Raw genomic sequence first — 17,278 nt, forward strand, 5'->3', positions numbered from 1 at the left:
TTTAAGCTGCTGTGGACAGAAGAAGTGAAAATTGATGGAGTTGAGTTTTTCTGAAGACAGTGTGAACTGGTCAGCAAAGGGAGAAGACAGCGTGGTGTTCCACAATGTTAAGGTTTATCACTCATCAATCAAATGAGATTCATGTTACCGAGCAGGTTTTCCAGACCATTCTCTTTTGACTGACCCATCTGTATCTGTGCTGTTGCTGACATTTATCCAACCTACTTGTAAAGGCATCTAATGTTAAGTCTCAAAAAGATGGTGTCTTTCTGAAGACACGGGGTCTCTCTTCAGTCAGCAGTGTTTTCCTATTCCCAGATGGCAGATCAAATTTAAGCTCTTAGAAACTGAAGAGTCTTCGTCACTGAAATGAAGTGTGCTGGCAACGTGGCTGCTCCATAGGGGTAAAGCTTAACATTTACTGTCCTCCTCCTTGCCCTGTCCCACACCACCACTCTAATTTAAGAAATGCTGGATTTATCTAATCTAAAGCTTTTTTCATCTACCCTAAGAGACTTGCCTTGCTCTTGGATTGCTTCCACAAGGGGGATATTTTTAAGATACAGCGTATTTGTCTGCTACTGTGGTTCAGCAGCCCAGCAGCAAACAGCTAGAATAGCTAGAGTCTTGGCTGTACCAGAAACAAGCAATTCAGCTTGGTGCTGGCCAATGAAGATACCTGCAAAGCTGCAGAGTGGCCAAGAGGCTGTTGGAAATGAGAGAGGAGAATCGGAGGAGACGGCTGCCTGAGCTTCTTTTGAGCCAAGTGACAGAGGTGCTTGTGAGTTGTGAGCAGAGGGCCCCGACCATGCTTACGTAGCCAAGGCACAGCAATATAGTAATTCTCAAACCCAACAGTTACTAAAATAAAATGTCCCCGTAGCCATTAAATTATTGAACTGTAAGAGGACTTGGACAAGAGATGGGGAAGGGAAAAGAGGGCTCCTGCAGGTGTCAGCTGTAGTGCCACAAAAGACATAGCCCTCCCTTGCTACTTGCTCCTGCTTCTTTCAAAACACACAACAGGCTCATTCCTCAATGTAAGAACTTCCTTTCCTCACTGAAGTGTTCCTTTCAAGATTATTTCGCAACTATATTTTCTCTGGGTTGAAAATAGAGATGTACAGTATACTCATTCAAGAGCTGATAGCAACCATTAAAGCTTACCATTACCATAAAATATACTGCTTTTTGTTTGTTTGTTCTCCCTATGAGTAGTTGGTGTCTGTTACCTAAGGCTCTAGCTACATTTTAAGCACAACCACTTGGGTCAGGGTAACAGTTACTTCTCTTCCTGCAAATGATGCCAGCAGTTCAGCCAGTGGTGGAGCTTTGGTTGTCATCTTGTCAGTTAACCAAAAACCCGAGAATTTTTGAATGCAGAATCGACTCCAGAATCTAGGATTAGTGCAATTTACTTTTACCTCTTGTTTTGCAGGTACTTTTGTGGTTGTAGGGACCCAGGGTAAAAGCAGGTAGGCTTTCTCAAATGAGCCATCATTTACCTGTGCCTGGTAGGGTCAAAAGTAAGCTGGAGAATATACTCATTAGAGAGCAGTTGGACATAAGGTGTTGAAGCAAAGCCCATACACATGGAAGCCGTATAACCCTAGAGTAGCTTTATTATTTAATCTATAATTTAATAGTAGACCTATAAAATAATTACATTATACTTAAAGCATTTCTTCATTTTTGTTTTCATTTATAAAAGAATTAAATATAGTTTTAACCATTACAAGCTCAACTCAGTTTTTACATAAACACAGCTCCTAGAAGAAGCTTTAAGCTGCAGCATATTCATATTGCAAACTGGTGAAAAACCCAGGTAGGGCATAGCTTAAAGATAAAAGATTCTTGCACATTTTTCATAACTGAAGTCACTAGGGTGCTTTTATCTCTCTAGTCCAAAATGGCTAACTTTCAGTTCACTTCTTTCAAGGGGAGACTGAGATCCCTGGAGTCTTGGCACACTACAGCTGTTGCCACTTTCCCTCCACAACCACACCAACACCTGCAAGCCTAGACTGAACGTTTCCCCTCTGGTGGCTAGCACGACGCTGGCAGTGCTGCAGCGACAGCCTCTAAATCCCTGCATGAGGAGTCTCCTTGGTCACTTCTGACATGCTGAAAGATGTCAGCAAAGTCATGGCCATGCGCGTAATAAGGCTAACAGACCTCACCAATCTCATCCTGCCTGTGCCAATCCCCGTAAACCGCTTGGTGAGCTCTCGTGGAGCTCAGTCCTGAAAGCCTCTTAGAGCAGCCTGTCCCACATAATAGAGACCTGTGGCACTGAAACCCAGGCCAGCAAGAGTGTGAAACACATTAACCCCTTGAAGTGGTTGCATGTGAAGAAGCTGGTGGGAAAGGGTTCCCACAGCAAGCTGGTTTCACTAGATGCAGATGCTGAGCTGTGAGACATGCATCAAGGAGTCAGCGTGTCACTTTTAATTTGTAAGCTTCAGACAATTGAGCACGCACAGGCTTTGGTCTGGGAGAAGGGGCTGGTTTGTTTTTAGACATAGGATTTTAATGCAACTGGGACTAATACAGATCAGAACTGGAACAAACAGGATATAAATGACATGCTAAACTCCGTCAACTGAAGAACAACATAGTATGATTTAAAATTAACTACAAGTGTTCAGCAACACTGACAAGGCAGGACTGAAAAACTGAGTGGACCACCGGGACTGTAGCAATTACAACTCACTCTCTCCTACAGCTGTGACCCATTCCAGGGGCACTGACTGATGGGTTTGTCCTTTAACACTAATACATTAACATGGTTTCCAATCATGGGAGAGACACCACCACTCCCAAAACCTGATGACACTGATGGAGCTTTTGTATTCATTCCAGCAATGACCAAATTTTGTTCTTTGTGTGACGGTGTGAAATGTCACTCTGTTAAGTGTTCTCACGTCCCCTCCCACTAGCCCTCCCACCTTCCTGGGTCTCAGCAGGCATAAATATAAGGTCATCTTGTCCTTTTTGGAGTAAGAAACACACACATATCTAACACGCAAAACCTACTGAAACTCTAGTTAAACCATGTCCATTTTAAGCCAGGCAACTGACCCAGCAACTGAGTCTCTTACTCAACACATTTTAATCTCTGGCATATTCTGCCACAAGAAAAATATACATGGCTAGGTCTATAATACTTTAAACAGCTGTTTACTATAGCTAGGTTACAAAATAAACACTGCTGCAGAGACCACGTGTTCGATATACTCTGACCACAACAGCATCAGAACGCACCCTCAGTCTGCTTTGTGGTCACAGTGGCTGACCCAGCGCCTCGCCCTCTCCCCATCACTTCTTATCTGCTGTTCAGACAAGAAGCCGGGAACCGTTTGTGATTGCACAATTTAAATTGTCCTAAGGAGATGAGAGCCTCATCAGAGTCCTGGGTAGCACCCTAGGACTTCCAAGTGGGAGCAGCAAGCTCTGGACCAAAGCACAAGGAAGGCCTTCTCCTCTTGTGGAGGGGACTGGAGTGTAGGGCAGAGCTTTACTCCACATAGTGGAAACATTTAATGCTGGATTCAGCCAACTGTTCACTTAGATGATCAATCCCAGCTTCTAGGAGCCTGCTGCACTCTCGAAGATTCAACCATCAGATGATACTGGAAATACAATGAAATTTTATGGTGAAGTGCCTAACACAGCCCATTGAAAAGCTTTATTCCAGTAGGCAAGTGACAAGGAGCCGTTCCTTGCTGGAGAGATGCCTCCTGAAAGAAAACAAAACATGAAAAAAAAAAAAAGGAAAAGAAGAAAAACCAATAGTCTGCTAAGTGGGAGAGGAGAGACAGCAGTAAATCTGATGGGCGATAACACCAAGCAGTAGCCACACGCCTGCTCTCACAGTTTGCCTGAGTTGTTAAGATTCACAGACATGCACCGGCACTGCTTGACCTTCTGAATTTTCTTGAGTCGGAAAGGTGGGTCCAGCTCAGGGCACTCCAGCTGTACAGTTGAAGAAGTGACCTTGTGGGGCTTGCAGAAAGCACAGGACTGAAAGGATTCCTCCTCCTTTTTGACGTGCCGTGGTATGTAGAAGGAGTTGCACTGCCCATAGCAAAAGCGGTTGATGATGGTGCGGCTTATGCAGCCCTCCTCACTGACAGTCTGCCGCAGGGGCTGTGTCTTGCACCAGTCACTCTTCAGGTACTTCCTTTCGGTGACTACGAGGGCCTCCTGGCTGGAGGCCAGCACCTCCTTATTCAGCTGCTGCCTCCGCTCGGAGTGGTTGCTGCTGCTGTCTTTGTAAGGGGAGGGAATGGCGCCTGCAGGACGGTTTTTCCTGGTGTCTGTTACTCGAACCAGTGCTGCCATCAGAAGAATGGACAAGGCAAATCTCCAAATCATCCTGCAACAGCAACACAAGTAACTGTTAGGAGAGACACATTTTCAGACCACAAAATTGTGGAGTTGAACTTCAAACATGCTTTTGGAAGTGGAGATCTTACCGCCTTTGTAATTTTACCACTTTTCCTAGGAGATTAGCTCTACTCTAGGGTGATTATTTATCATAAAGAGGCCAGGCTCTGTAGAAAGTCACATCACTCCTCCCTGCCCCCCAAGCTCGCCAACTACTTTTTTTTCCCCCATAGGGACACTACTGCTTTGATCGCCGAAGCAGAGATTTTACAGAAGCTTCAGCCAGAAAGGTTTCCTCCTCCCCTATGAAATCCTGGGCCAAACAGCTGGGCAAACTACTGGCTAGCAAAGGCTCTGGAGACTCCTGCCAATACTGTGACAGCTGATTTGAGGATGAGGAGGGGGAGGGGAAAGGAATACCAGGTTACACAAGGTGAACTCCCATCTGCCTCTCTAGACCCTGAGTCTCTGCCCAGCCTTGTTCCACACAGAAGTAGCAAGAATTGTCCAAAAGCATATCTTTTATTATTTTAAATAGCTTCTGAAGTTTCTTGGGGCTTTTATGAAATTTACAGGCTTGCATTTGTTGTCTTTGTGGGAGGCTGAAAAGTTGAGGGATTTATTCTTGCAGTAAGAGGAAATGCTTTGAGGACTTCATTACTGTAACTCCTCTAATGCAAATGGTTTAAGAAGATGTGTAAACAGGAGAGAATTCAGTATTTATTTGAGACGTTAAGGAACAGGGTAAAGCATAAGCCAGTTGCTAAGTTAAAATAGTCAGCCAGTTGGCAAAACTATTTTTTCTATGGTTGTCCATTAGGATTTCTTGTTCTGTGGAGCATCTCCTACCAGCTCTTGGATTTTCATCAACCACTTGTCCAATTCATTTTAGTAATGTGTCTCGATGCACTTTCAGGATATCAGAGTAGATGTACTAATTTTTCCCATAAAGTCAGTGCTCATCAGTGAACTGCCACAATTCATTTGACAGTTCATTTCATGTTATTCTCCTTGGGAAGGGAGAACAGGGACTCTCTAGGGTGCCAGAAATGAATGCAGCCCAGAAGCTTCCCATTCAGAGGCAAAGACACTTTAAGTCTTTCTAAAAGTGCTCTGCTCACCTTTGTTCTTAATGGATTGTATTTTCATAATAGTGCGCATATGAAATATTTATCCCTCTCTTCCCAGTAATGCTTAAAATCCTTTCAAGTAATGCTCTTTCTTTTTCCTTTAGAGTGATGCCAATACAAAAACAAATACCTTCAGTCTATCAAATATAGAAATGTCTACCACTGTAGACACTTGAGGTGTTACATAGCTGCTCCTAAAACATGCCGTTTTCCAAAGATACCAACAGATCAAAAAAAGTATTTGTGCTAAAGCTGCAAGAGAAGACAGCAGCAGAAACAAATACTTCCTGCCTAACTTAACATAGCTAACTGCTATGGATATAATGAGATGGAACTATGACAGTAGACTAGGTGAATTATCAACCCTTTAGACGATTTTCTTAGTTTATGAGTTCTCAGTGTCAGACTTTGACTAAATTTCTAAGGGCAGAATTTGAAGTGCTGAAGGATAGGAAAGTGCTAATCCTATAGCTGTGAACAGAGGATGTTCTGAGGAAGAGTTAAATTTCACCAGATTGTACGCCTTAAACAGAACCACCTTTAAATGGAAACCAGTATTTCTAAAACCCAAATAAGCTCATTCCTCTCTAACCGTGCCAGCTGCCCACTGACACCCATTATAGCCATGAGTACTTTAAATCAGTGGCCTATTTTCACACTGCTTAGCATTCAGCCAACAAGTCCAGAAGTATTGTCCAGAGCCTGTAAATGAAGCAAGACTAGACTTGGCTTTGCTCGCAGGTATTGTCGCCAAGACCACTGGATGTCAACCCACACAGGCAGGCCAAAACCTAATCAGGTAATTAGTTTCAGTTGAATATAGTGTTCCATGCTTCCTTCCAAACTGTTCTCATGTTATTCTGCAGTGATGGCTGCATTTCAGTAGTAGATAAAACAACTGATCCCCACTGCTTTGTGTTTTACATAGAAAAGGGAGGGAAAAAACCAGGAGTTACCAGCCTATATCTTCTGGAAAAAGACAGATGTAAGCTCTCCACAAGATGCCCTATGCCAACACTCCACAGGCATATTTTCCTGCTCTTCTCTTGAAATGCAAGGCCACAAAGCAATTGTGATATCTCTATAGTCCTTCACGCAGGAAGTCTGGTCCTCTTCAGCAGGGATAATACCTCTCCAGTCTCATTTCTCTGATTCCTCTGAGGATAATACAGGTCCACAGGCACATCAGAACACAATGTGCCCCACTCCTTCCTATTTTCTTTGGGAAACCCTGTCTTACCACATCCGCCCTTTCTCATCACAAAATACAAGTTGAAACTGTTTCCTTTTCATTTCAAGAATGGAATCAAGTAGAAACCTATGCAGGAACTCAGGAAAGCTAACAACTCAAAGTCTACAATATAGAGAAATATTATAGTAGCTTTCTAATTACCAGAATAGTTTTATGTAGGCATGGAGAGCCATTCAACAGAGTAAGTAGGATTTATTCAGCAAATCTATGTTTATAACTAATAAAGCATTAATAATCAAAGCCACTATTGTAAGGTTATAAACCAAATACTGCAGTACATTAGCAAGTACTTCTGCAGACAGGTAGGAACACACAACCTATTTCAGTCATTGATCCTTATCAAACCTGGACCTTGAAGTGTTTACATAATAGAATAATAATCTATTTTACACTAGCAGGTCAAATGTGCATCTTGTCAGATCATGGAATTTCTAATCACAGGGTTGCCCCTTACGAGCCTGCAAATCACTCCTTTCTAAGCCCTGGCACACAAGCCCCTTATTCAAGCAAGTAAGGGTGCAAACAAGGTCACTCGGTGCCAATAACACCCAAAGAACACATATATTTTCAGTACTCACATGCAAAATAAAAAGAAACTATAGTGTTCTCAGAGATCATTTTGGTAAACTCAGCCTGAATGCAAAGCAACATGGTGAGAGCAGGATTAGAAGAAATACAAAAAGTACCGGAGAAGAATCTGGTTTCTGGCAAGAACAGGGCAGTTCAGTCCTACTTAGATGTTAAAAAATTGAAGAGCATGAGGCTGAGACCGAGCAATCAAGAACTGCCTCAAGAGACCAACGCCTCTAAAACTTGCACAAATACCAGCTTGGGCCCACCATCCCCATTCCACTGTGGTCTCCCCATGACAGAGCTGGTGGAAGCTTCCATGTGACAATTTTCAGCTTCTTCAAGTGTCATCGCCAGCTGCTGCCATATCCCTCCACCCCTCTTTTTCCAGTGTGTGTGCTGGTGCAGAAAATAACTTAACCATAGGCTAGACACCAAAGAAGGACTAGCTGCATTTACGTTTCACATGTTAAGTTTTTATCTCTTTGAGATAAGGAAATCAGCATCACGTATGAGTTCATAAACTCATCAAAGCCGTTATGCTGGAGCTGAGCTATCAGGTACCCAGAAATATAGAAAGTCCTTAGCCAAGGAGGCAAAAGCACCGAGACCTAATCCGGAGAGGTCAGGACACTCAGTTAGGAGGGATCCGTCCCTAGCTTTATTTCTTCTTTGTATCCAATTACTGCGTAACATAAAATATCTACCAAGGCAGGCTCCCTCTCACATACCGACTGTCTGGCCCTATAACTCATGCATTCTTGAAAGCAATCCAGCTCCTGAACAGGACAGGCAGTAGTGTAACCCCCAAAATAGCCTATAGTTTTGTGCTTAGGGCACTTCTCTGGGAATTGGAGTATTGGATTTGACCTTAGAATTCAAGTGCATCATTTTTGGAGAAGTCCCTCAATGCACATGTGGGTGCTATGATCTGAAAGACAGGGCGGGAGGTAATGGCCGCACCCACCTGTGCTGAGTGACTGCTCCACCGTTTCCTCTGATTTTCAAAGGCATAACCAGTTTCTCAGCTCAGGATGCAGTTTCTGACTAGAAACTCCTCTTTTCAAAGATCAGCACACTTCAGGGTTGCAAGTGGGCAGAAAGAGGGAGGGGATGTAACTGGAAGATCACTGTGATATTTCATGTCAGCTACTGAGGAAATCAGCAAGTTTTGAGACTCATTTGTTTATTTTAGCATGCAATGCCACGTACAAAACACTCCGTATTACTAGTATTCCTGGAAGCATCCAACTCTCTGATACTCACAATCATCTCCAGTCCTTCATGGGAGAGGTTCAGAAAAAAGCCAAAGCTAACCATTTAAAAAAAAAAAAAATATCCACAAAACCTGTCTTACCATGGAACTTGTGAGCCTATCTGTTCGGCTTAGACACAGGATGGATTCAGACTATAAATACACGTGGAAGAAGATTTAGGATTATAAACCTATCCTACATCCAACAAAAGCAAGATAAGAGCTAAAGTCTGGGAAGATGATAAAAAATTGAGAGATACTTCACTTTTTGAAAATTTTGCATTTAATTAACAGCTAAAGAGTTTGCCTTCGAAAATGGTTTCTCTTCAGCTATCAGCAAAAGGCAGACATTACAGGCTAGATTAAATCAACCAGGTACAGTTCAGTGGCATGCATGGTACAGACACAGTTGCATTTGATCACCTGCACTACTCTTTTCCAGTTCCATCCTGCAAACTTCAGCGACATGAGAGCACTCCTTTGGGATAAGTTATTCAGCTGACTGTGGGAAACTCTGTCAGCAAAAAAAAAAATATTCTACTCCTCGTTTACTTTTGCATTAGACCCAGTAAAAAAAGAACCTGTATAAACCAGCACACATATATTAATGTAAGTACATGGTGTACATGGTCAGTTCTCAGCATTTAAGATGGGACACAAAGAAGTGTTCCTTGAAGACAAGCCAGGCAGTAACTTTTCAAAGAACTAAAACTTGGCTTTAGCAACAGATGTGAGAAGCCAGGAAATATCAGATTCTCTACCAGGAAGCCAAAAATGCTGTTTATTTAATTTATTAATGGTTAGGCATAAGTCTAATGGTACAATGTTCACATAAAGACTACAAATCAGGCATCCTTGTGCGAGGGAGGCATTTAGTGCTAACTTCTCCCTTCTAAGTATTCTTTGGAAACTATTGCTCCCGTGTCTCCACAACATCAGCAATAACTGAACATCGTAGTGTATCTTTCTTTTGCAGAGCCATGGGCCTCTCAGTAAATCATTCCATCATTAATAGATTCTCACTAATAAATTGCCAGGACTGAGGTCAGCCACAAGAAAAAAAAACACGGGGGGTAAGAGCTGGGGGAAGCATGCATGACACTAAACTTAAAAAAAAAACTCAGAAAATCCTGTACTGCAGTTAAAATGTGTTATTCAGATATTCAGATACAAAATCTCTGCATTTTAGCAGTAGAGGTACTATGTACTAGGAATACTAAGCACGACTTTTTAAAACCACTGCAGACAACACTAAAGGGAATAATTGTTAAAAAAAACCAATAATTAAGGCCATTACAAGCAGAAGTTTTTCCATTCTTGCCCTCTAAGAACCTTCTATAATGATTTGAGAGAAAGCTATTTCATTGCATCACAGCCTTAGCAGTAGGTGGTAGAGGGATAAAAAATTTCTTTCAGACTTAATAAACTCCTTGTACACTCGCTCACTGGCTTGGATGGAGATCCTTTCTCCTCTCCAGCCTTCCCTCTCCCTCTCACCAAGGAGATCCAGCCTTCCCACCAACACTTCTTCCCCAGAGAGACCCAAGCAAGCCCATACGGAACACCAGAAAGCATTAAAAGAAACAGTAAAGGCCACCTGCAGTCTGGACGCCTCAGGAACTGTACTGTCCTGTCCAGGCTCTTATTCTGTTTTTGAAAGGGAAGGGTGGGGTTGGGTTTCACCAATGCCAGCCTGGATCCTCAGGAGAGGACAGCATTCTCCTCATAATACCAGAACATAGAAGTTCTCCTTATGAAGACAGTTCCTGAAGTCACCAAATTTAAAATACTGAAAAAGAGAGTATATCATCATCAAAACCAAAGTACATAGAACACACTGGTGGGAACAATCTATGCTGAGAGAAAACTAGTTGAAAGCAGCTCAGAGGACGTTGCTTCATACTAAATTCAGCTCTCACTATAGATTTTCAACATCCAAAAGCTTTATCTTGAATTCTCCCTGAAGAAGCTGGGAGTTTAGAAGAATCCCTGGTCTGTGCACAAATATATAAGAGGAATCAAGGACACAACTTATTACTCCTGTCATATTCAGCAATGTGTAATCCGTCAGGTATGTTATTTTCAGGCAGGAGCAATTATGAAGAAAACTTGAAGGTAAACTCACCCTTTAGAGTGAGTTTCACTAAATCTAACCAAGCTCAAATGTTGAGGGTTTTCTCCTTCACATTTTGTCCTCTCTTTCTTATGTATCTTTACTGCCTCCAGAAATTCATGTTTGTAACTATGGTACTATTTCTCTTTTAGGAACTTCAGACAAGCTCATTTGAAACAGGTTTGAATGCAGCTGCTCACTTCATCAGAGTAAAGAGATCACATTACTCCAATGCTCCTCTTTGCACTGACATCCTGCCAGAAGTATATTGATTTAAATATTGTATTACTGATCTACAGTATTAGGCTCTCCGCAGGCTGAATCCTTCTTATCTTGCATAGCTTCTAAACCTGTGCTTCACTTTATTTTTTTTTAAGTAGTATTACTATTGGAGGAATTGGGAGATGTTTCTCATTTTTCAAAGCCAGGACAAGGAGTTTGTGAGATGAGTCACTGAAGATTTCATTAGTTTTTATCTATTATATCCAAGATATGAACTAGAGTTCCAGAAGACTGGAAAGAGCGCACGAGAGAAAAACAAAAGGTACTGGTGAAGCAAGCCCTGGATTTTTTTATTTTTTTTAACATACATTCATTAACACTTATATCCATAATAAATACTAATGCTTCCCAAAAAATACATGTATGATAAATACAATTACTAAGGTAAGCACACAAATAGAAGAAAACAGTGAAGGAAACCATGCTACAAGTTTTGTTACGGTTTTGGGTTTCTTTAATGCTAAATGTTAGCCAGGTAATACAGTGAAGCAAGACAATATCAGTTTCCCACTCTCCTGTATTTATCAGTAGCAAAGATTTGATTCCACAACAGTGTCAGCATTTATCACTTTAACACAGGAAAAGTAAAATAAAGATAGTAATGCAACAATGACATTTTTAGGGGAATGTGAATACACAGAACTCAGCTGGAATACTAACAGGTAACTGGACAAAGGCTTTTCGGAATATTGTTATGACTAAAACTCCTAAATTTTGTTGCAATTTCAGCTTCAGGAACTTGTGGTTTTAGAGTGAACCACAGACAAATGTCTGCCTGGTGAGCACATGTGAATTGTCCCAAGTAGAGTGAGATGTCCTACTCAGAAGTGTCTGGGTAGTCATCAGTACTGGCAGCACATGCAACGTTGGAGAAAAAAGGAGGAGTGGGAGGAGGGAAAAAAACCCACAAAATGAAACCAGATTTCTGCTTGCCGTCCGTGAGGTTGATTTTTCTTTCTCCCAACCTGGTTTTGGAGAATGCTATAGTCAGGGGGTGGGAGGAATAAATAAAAGAAAACTACTTGGATACAAGGAAAATAGCTTTTTGGAAAGGACTGAAAGTTAGCTCTCCTATGTATCTAAACAATGTCTCTTTGCAAGAGTGAACCAGGTTGAAAAGCTATTTATTCCCATTCCCAGGGCTCCTCAGCTTTTAAGAATAAGATAAAGAGGCCCAAATAGGCAAGTTGGTTCTGTTTGCACATGAGCATTTTGTCCAGCAAGCAATAACAGCCTACATTTAACTTTATTCTTCTGTGCAGAAGGCAGCTGATACACTCCCACTTGGCACCATTTCATTTAGGAGAAAACAGCAGACTTCTGCCCTTGGGAAACTAAAAACTAAATCAGAAGGGAAGCAGCGGCTTGGGCAAATGTCTTCATTTGTGACCATGTTGGAAAGGAGCACAGAATGGGGAAAAGTTCAGCATTTAAATACAATAGCTCATTTCATTACTTCCTCACTGGAGAATCAATACTACAAAAGACTATTTTGCAATGAGTAGTCTCCATTATATTTTTGTTGTTTGCATTACAACAGAACATAGAAATCTCAACCAAGACCAATGCCTGACTAAGCAACACAACTTCAAATGCTTGTAGACTGACTTGGTGAGCAACACATGGTGGGACCAGAACTGAGCACAGAGGGGAAGTGAGTTACTGGAGGTCAAATTTAACTGAGAATGGACCATTTTCAATGTCTTTCAATTGCACTGCATGGCACCAATATTCTTTTGGGTAATCAATCCAGATTTGTTACCACTAGGTAAGCTTTTCTTTTAAAACATATTTTTGCATGTGAAAATGGTTCTGCATGTAAATTTCCAACATAGTTTCCCTGAGTTTTTATTGAACAGAGATGGAGTTAGGACCTTTACTGCTCTGTAGCTTCAAACAACGCACTACTGCCAGAGTGTGCAGTTCATTTTCTAGCTCACACTATGAAAGAAAACCATTAGTCTTCAATATATGCGCATTACTGTACTTGCATCACTGCTAGCACAGGGCATTTGGATAAGATTTATTCTAGAAGAAGACTGAGGCCTGTACATTAAAGCACCATGAAAGTGCTCAGAAGGATTTCTGCTTGCTTCTCTTAATGGTCAGAAAAAATGCAATTATTTCTAAAAATCAATAGGTGGCATGTAATCCTGTCTATCTGAAACATTAGATTAATAAACAGAGAAGTAACATTTAAATTTTTACAGATTTTCTGGGAGATTCAGATGCTTGTCTTCTTTCAGGCTCTCTACTCCAGACATTATCCCCAGTTACTACATTATGACTTTTAAGTAGTCATGTCCCTGCTGAAGAAAACTAAAATGTTATGTATGGTCCAGTGTTTATATTATGAATTTTTGCAAGCCAATATCCTATCTACAGAGCTGTAACACAGATGTTTCAAATAAGAATTGCTCTTATCTCAAAATCCTACAAGCCAGCCTTTCTAGTAGGTAGTATGCAAATTTCCATATAGACAAAATTTCAGCTATGTATTCCACTGTTTCTTATTATGCCACTTGTGAGAACCACTGCAGCTGTATTTTCATAACGTTGTCCTAAAACTGGTATAGACCTATTGCTTCGAGAGTTTTTCAATTAACATTTACTTTTATCTCTGCTTAAATTTCACCAACAAAGCCGTAGTCCTCCTGACTGAAACCAGTCTAATGCTAATGAACAAATAAAACAAGTATTAAGCCAATTCACCCTGTTAGTCACAAGCAGGTCTATGCCATGCAAACATGTAACATAAGCACCTTACCAGAATGATCAGTTTCACAGAAAAAACATTTTTCTCCTCAGTGAGGCTAAATCCAGGGAAACTTGTCATCCTTTCTTGCCTTTTCTTTCATTAATAAGCAACATGCAAGTACATAACTGACAGTTCCTCACAATTACATTTTTTTAATCCATACACCAAATTTCAAACACACTGGACAGCAAGAAAGGTTTGAAACTCCTACTGCATCACACTACATGTGTTTTCTCCTAGGCTACAAAGGAAGTGACCAAGTGTTTTAGGGAAGGGGAGGGACAAGTCAAGGATATCAGTGCAGAACAGCCTGCATGGTATTACTCTTGGGTTGACGCTGCAGGCCTGTTAACTCAAGATCTCATACAAGAAGATTCAGGTATGCAACTGAAATGCAATTCAAGCCTGAGAGACCTGAGAAGCACAGCAACGACATGCTCTGATGGTTGTTTGCTTATGTGCATTTGGAAGCCTATAAACAAAGATGACATTTGGAGTGCAAAACCTTCAGTGTTACATGGCTTCTTGGCTACCCTAGTACATGCATCAACTGATCGTCTTGATGCAAGTTCTTCAGTTTGGAACTATTCTGACCCTCATTTTCAAGCTGTTTTGTAAGATAACAAAAGGAATTTCCATTTATTTTATTACATGCCTATTGATATTTCCAAACTGACGATAATGTTTATGACTGTCATAGCTGTCAGCTGGACCAAAACAAATCACAGCAGCTGATGCTCAACAACTGTCAAAAATACGGAACTTATGAGGTGCTATAAAGTTAGGAATACAAATAAAGCTGTAATTAGAGATGCAATATCAACATAAACATTGCTAAATACCTAAACATTTCAGTATCACTTTCTAGATATACTGGAAAAAGCATAGCACACAGAACGAATGAACAAACTACGGTTCATTCACTGTTATTGGCAGTGTGCATCAAAACTAAAAGATGAATTTTCAGTGAAATGCTGCAGGATGACCTGTACTACAGGAAATTTCACATCCAAATACTGGAAACTTACTCCATCCCTCCCACTTCACACGGATGGTAACACATGGCTGTCTCACATCTGTGATCTTGTGGCTTTGATTCATGCTCTAGTCAATGATTCTCCCTCCGTCACTGCCTGAAGAATGTAAATATTTGTTCTGTCTGTATTCTGGTTTACAGACTTGGCCCATTATTGAATATGAAGGCTGTAATTCAATCATAGAAGGATCTGTTGCCATGCATAAACTGGGATTTTATGTTTTATGACTTAGCTTTGCAGAGCAGCCGTCTTCCTACTCATCTCCCCCTTTCCTTGCCCATGACTGAATTATAGTTCTGTCTCTAATTGAAGCCTAGTATTATTGTATTCCTCTTCTGACAAAAGGAAGACCAGAGCTATCACTCTGAACACACACCAAGCCACAGAAGCCTGGATGAGGTACTCTAATGACAGGTCCTCCTGCACAGCGCATTTGCAGTCTTTCTGCTAATTAATTTGATTTCCTTTGTCTAGACTAACATAATACAGCACGTTATGCTCATTTAAAAGAGAATTGTTAGACTTTCAGTTCACTTCAAATGAGGAAGAAAGAAGAGTCAATACAGAGGAATCTGGGGGAGACTGACTTCGTCCTTGACTACACCATTGCTTATGTTTTCACTTGACCAAGACTTTGTCTCCAGGAGAACCCAAGACAGCACTATCATCAGAGGAGAGACTATAATCAAAATCAGATACTGTTGGTATGCGCACAGCAAGCCAGTGGCAGTAACACAGAAGGGTTCTGTCTACAATACACTGGAGTCAGCAGCTTTCTTCCTGGCAATCCCTTGGCATTTGCTTTTCACAGCTCCTGACATCCTCAGAGGGCTGAACAAACATGCAATGAAAAACCAAACAAGCTAGTTTTTTCACAGAATGAAAGGAGATTCACTAGTGTGCCACTAGACTAGTAAATCAGAGGCAAAGCAAGTAATGTGAGTTTAAAAAGTAACTCTCACTATTTGGAAGGCAAGATTTTTGTTTGCCAGTTTTGACAGTGATTGGAACTATGGAGCTGAACAGACTCAGAGCTGAGCTGTCAGCCAAATACCGGACTTGGGAAATGGAGTGATGCATGATAAACAGATGAACTGACTTGGATTTGAAAGTTTAGCCTTCCGAGGTAGGTAGATCCAATTTTAATACCCAGAAAGAACAGTGAAAAGGAATCATGCATTATATGAATGCACTGTGGAGTGGATGAGTTCATGTGTTTCTGGCAGGGAAGATCTTCCCCTGTGACAGGAGAATAAGAGAGGAAGCCTACAGAAGCAATCACCAACCTCTTCTTCTTATAAACCCACACAAAAGTGTCAGAGCTCCCCTTCTTTAGGCAACTTCAGGATTTCTAGACTTGTAACCTCAGTTACATTTATCATTTTGCAGCCTCAGAGAGGAGAAGGATTCCAACTTTGGGACTTACTGGCTCAGGAATTTATTTTTTTTTGGCTGATAATATCTGAGGATCCTCTTTACATAAACACAAGCAGAAGATAAACAGCACCTAGAGACTCTTCATTAAATTAATGTGATAGTGGGGTTCTTTTATAGCTTTCAGACATAAACCATTCATATGGTATCACCACAGTTAAGGTTTAAATACTTTTCCATTACTCATGCTTTCAAGCTCAGTAGAAGCAGGCAATAAGTGAAAGGAAATCTAAGGATTCTTCTCTTTGGCTCTTTCAGAAAGCTATTCTCATGTCAGAGAGGTATCTTGGAAAGACTTAGCCATATATAGCTATAAATCTTGGTATGAGACGGCAAGCCTCACTTCTCTCACAGTTCTATTCAAGACCTCTTCCGCAGCTCTAACTTAGGCATCATTTCCTTGAATCGAGAGATGACACTTCTGGTAATCTTTGATGACCTCATATTGCCACACAGAAGGACAAAGACACCGAGACTCCATTTCATGTCAGTGCTTGATCTGATTAAGAGTAGTGAATTGTCCAAGTGAATTGTCTAGTAAATGCAAGACTGATTGTGAAGAGGAGGAACAATTGATCAGAAAGCTCACTCATTCAGGGTTTGCCTTTTTATTTTTATTCTTTTTTTCTGTCCTCTTACTACAAAGTATTCAGAGAACCTGTTGTGCATTATAGTTTACACCATTTTACCAATCCTACCACTTAGTGCTGTTTCAGGCATTTATATCTCTACCTTGCTGAAGCAGCAAGAGAGGACAGTAAGTTCAAGGGTTTGGCAAACTACTTGTAATGGTTCTCCTAGCACCAACAAAGCTTTGTTAGTATAAAGTTCTAAACAGTGCTAGAACTATTACAAGTGGTTTAAACTTTTATATACAACCCTATAAACCATTCAGTTGGCTCAGCAACTGAATGTCATCTGCAACACTTAGACCAGGCAAGACCATCACAAGAAAAATGTTCTGATCCACAGTTTTTTTTCTGATTCCTTGTGAGTAATCATACATGCAACTCTCATAGTCATTTATGACCCCAGGTGCAAACATTATGCACTCATGA

General features: G+C 41.0%; 1 protein-coding gene across 3 annotated transcripts in view; it reads right to left on the minus strand.

The window, feature by feature from the left end:
- Positions 1 to 3,870: 3,870 nt before the first annotated feature.
- The window catches only part of GREM2 (gremlin 2, DAN family BMP antagonist), a 37,111-nt gene continuing 23,703 nt past the window's right edge, over positions 3,871 to 17,278 (minus strand). For all 3 annotated transcript variants that reach the window (XM_054062985.1, XM_054062987.1, XM_054062986.1), the window contains exon 2: positions 3,871 to 4,378. In XM_054062985.1, coding sequence (XP_053918960.1) covers positions 3,871 to 4,378 — 508 coding nt within the window. The remainder of the gene's footprint in view (positions 4,379 to 17,278) is intronic.

Source organism: Cuculus canorus, chromosome 3 (genome assembly GCF_017976375.1).
Source record: "Cuculus canorus isolate bCucCan1 chromosome 3, bCucCan1.pri, whole genome shotgun sequence".
Lineage (NCBI taxonomy): Eukaryota > Metazoa > Chordata > Aves > Cuculiformes > Cuculidae > Cuculus > Cuculus canorus.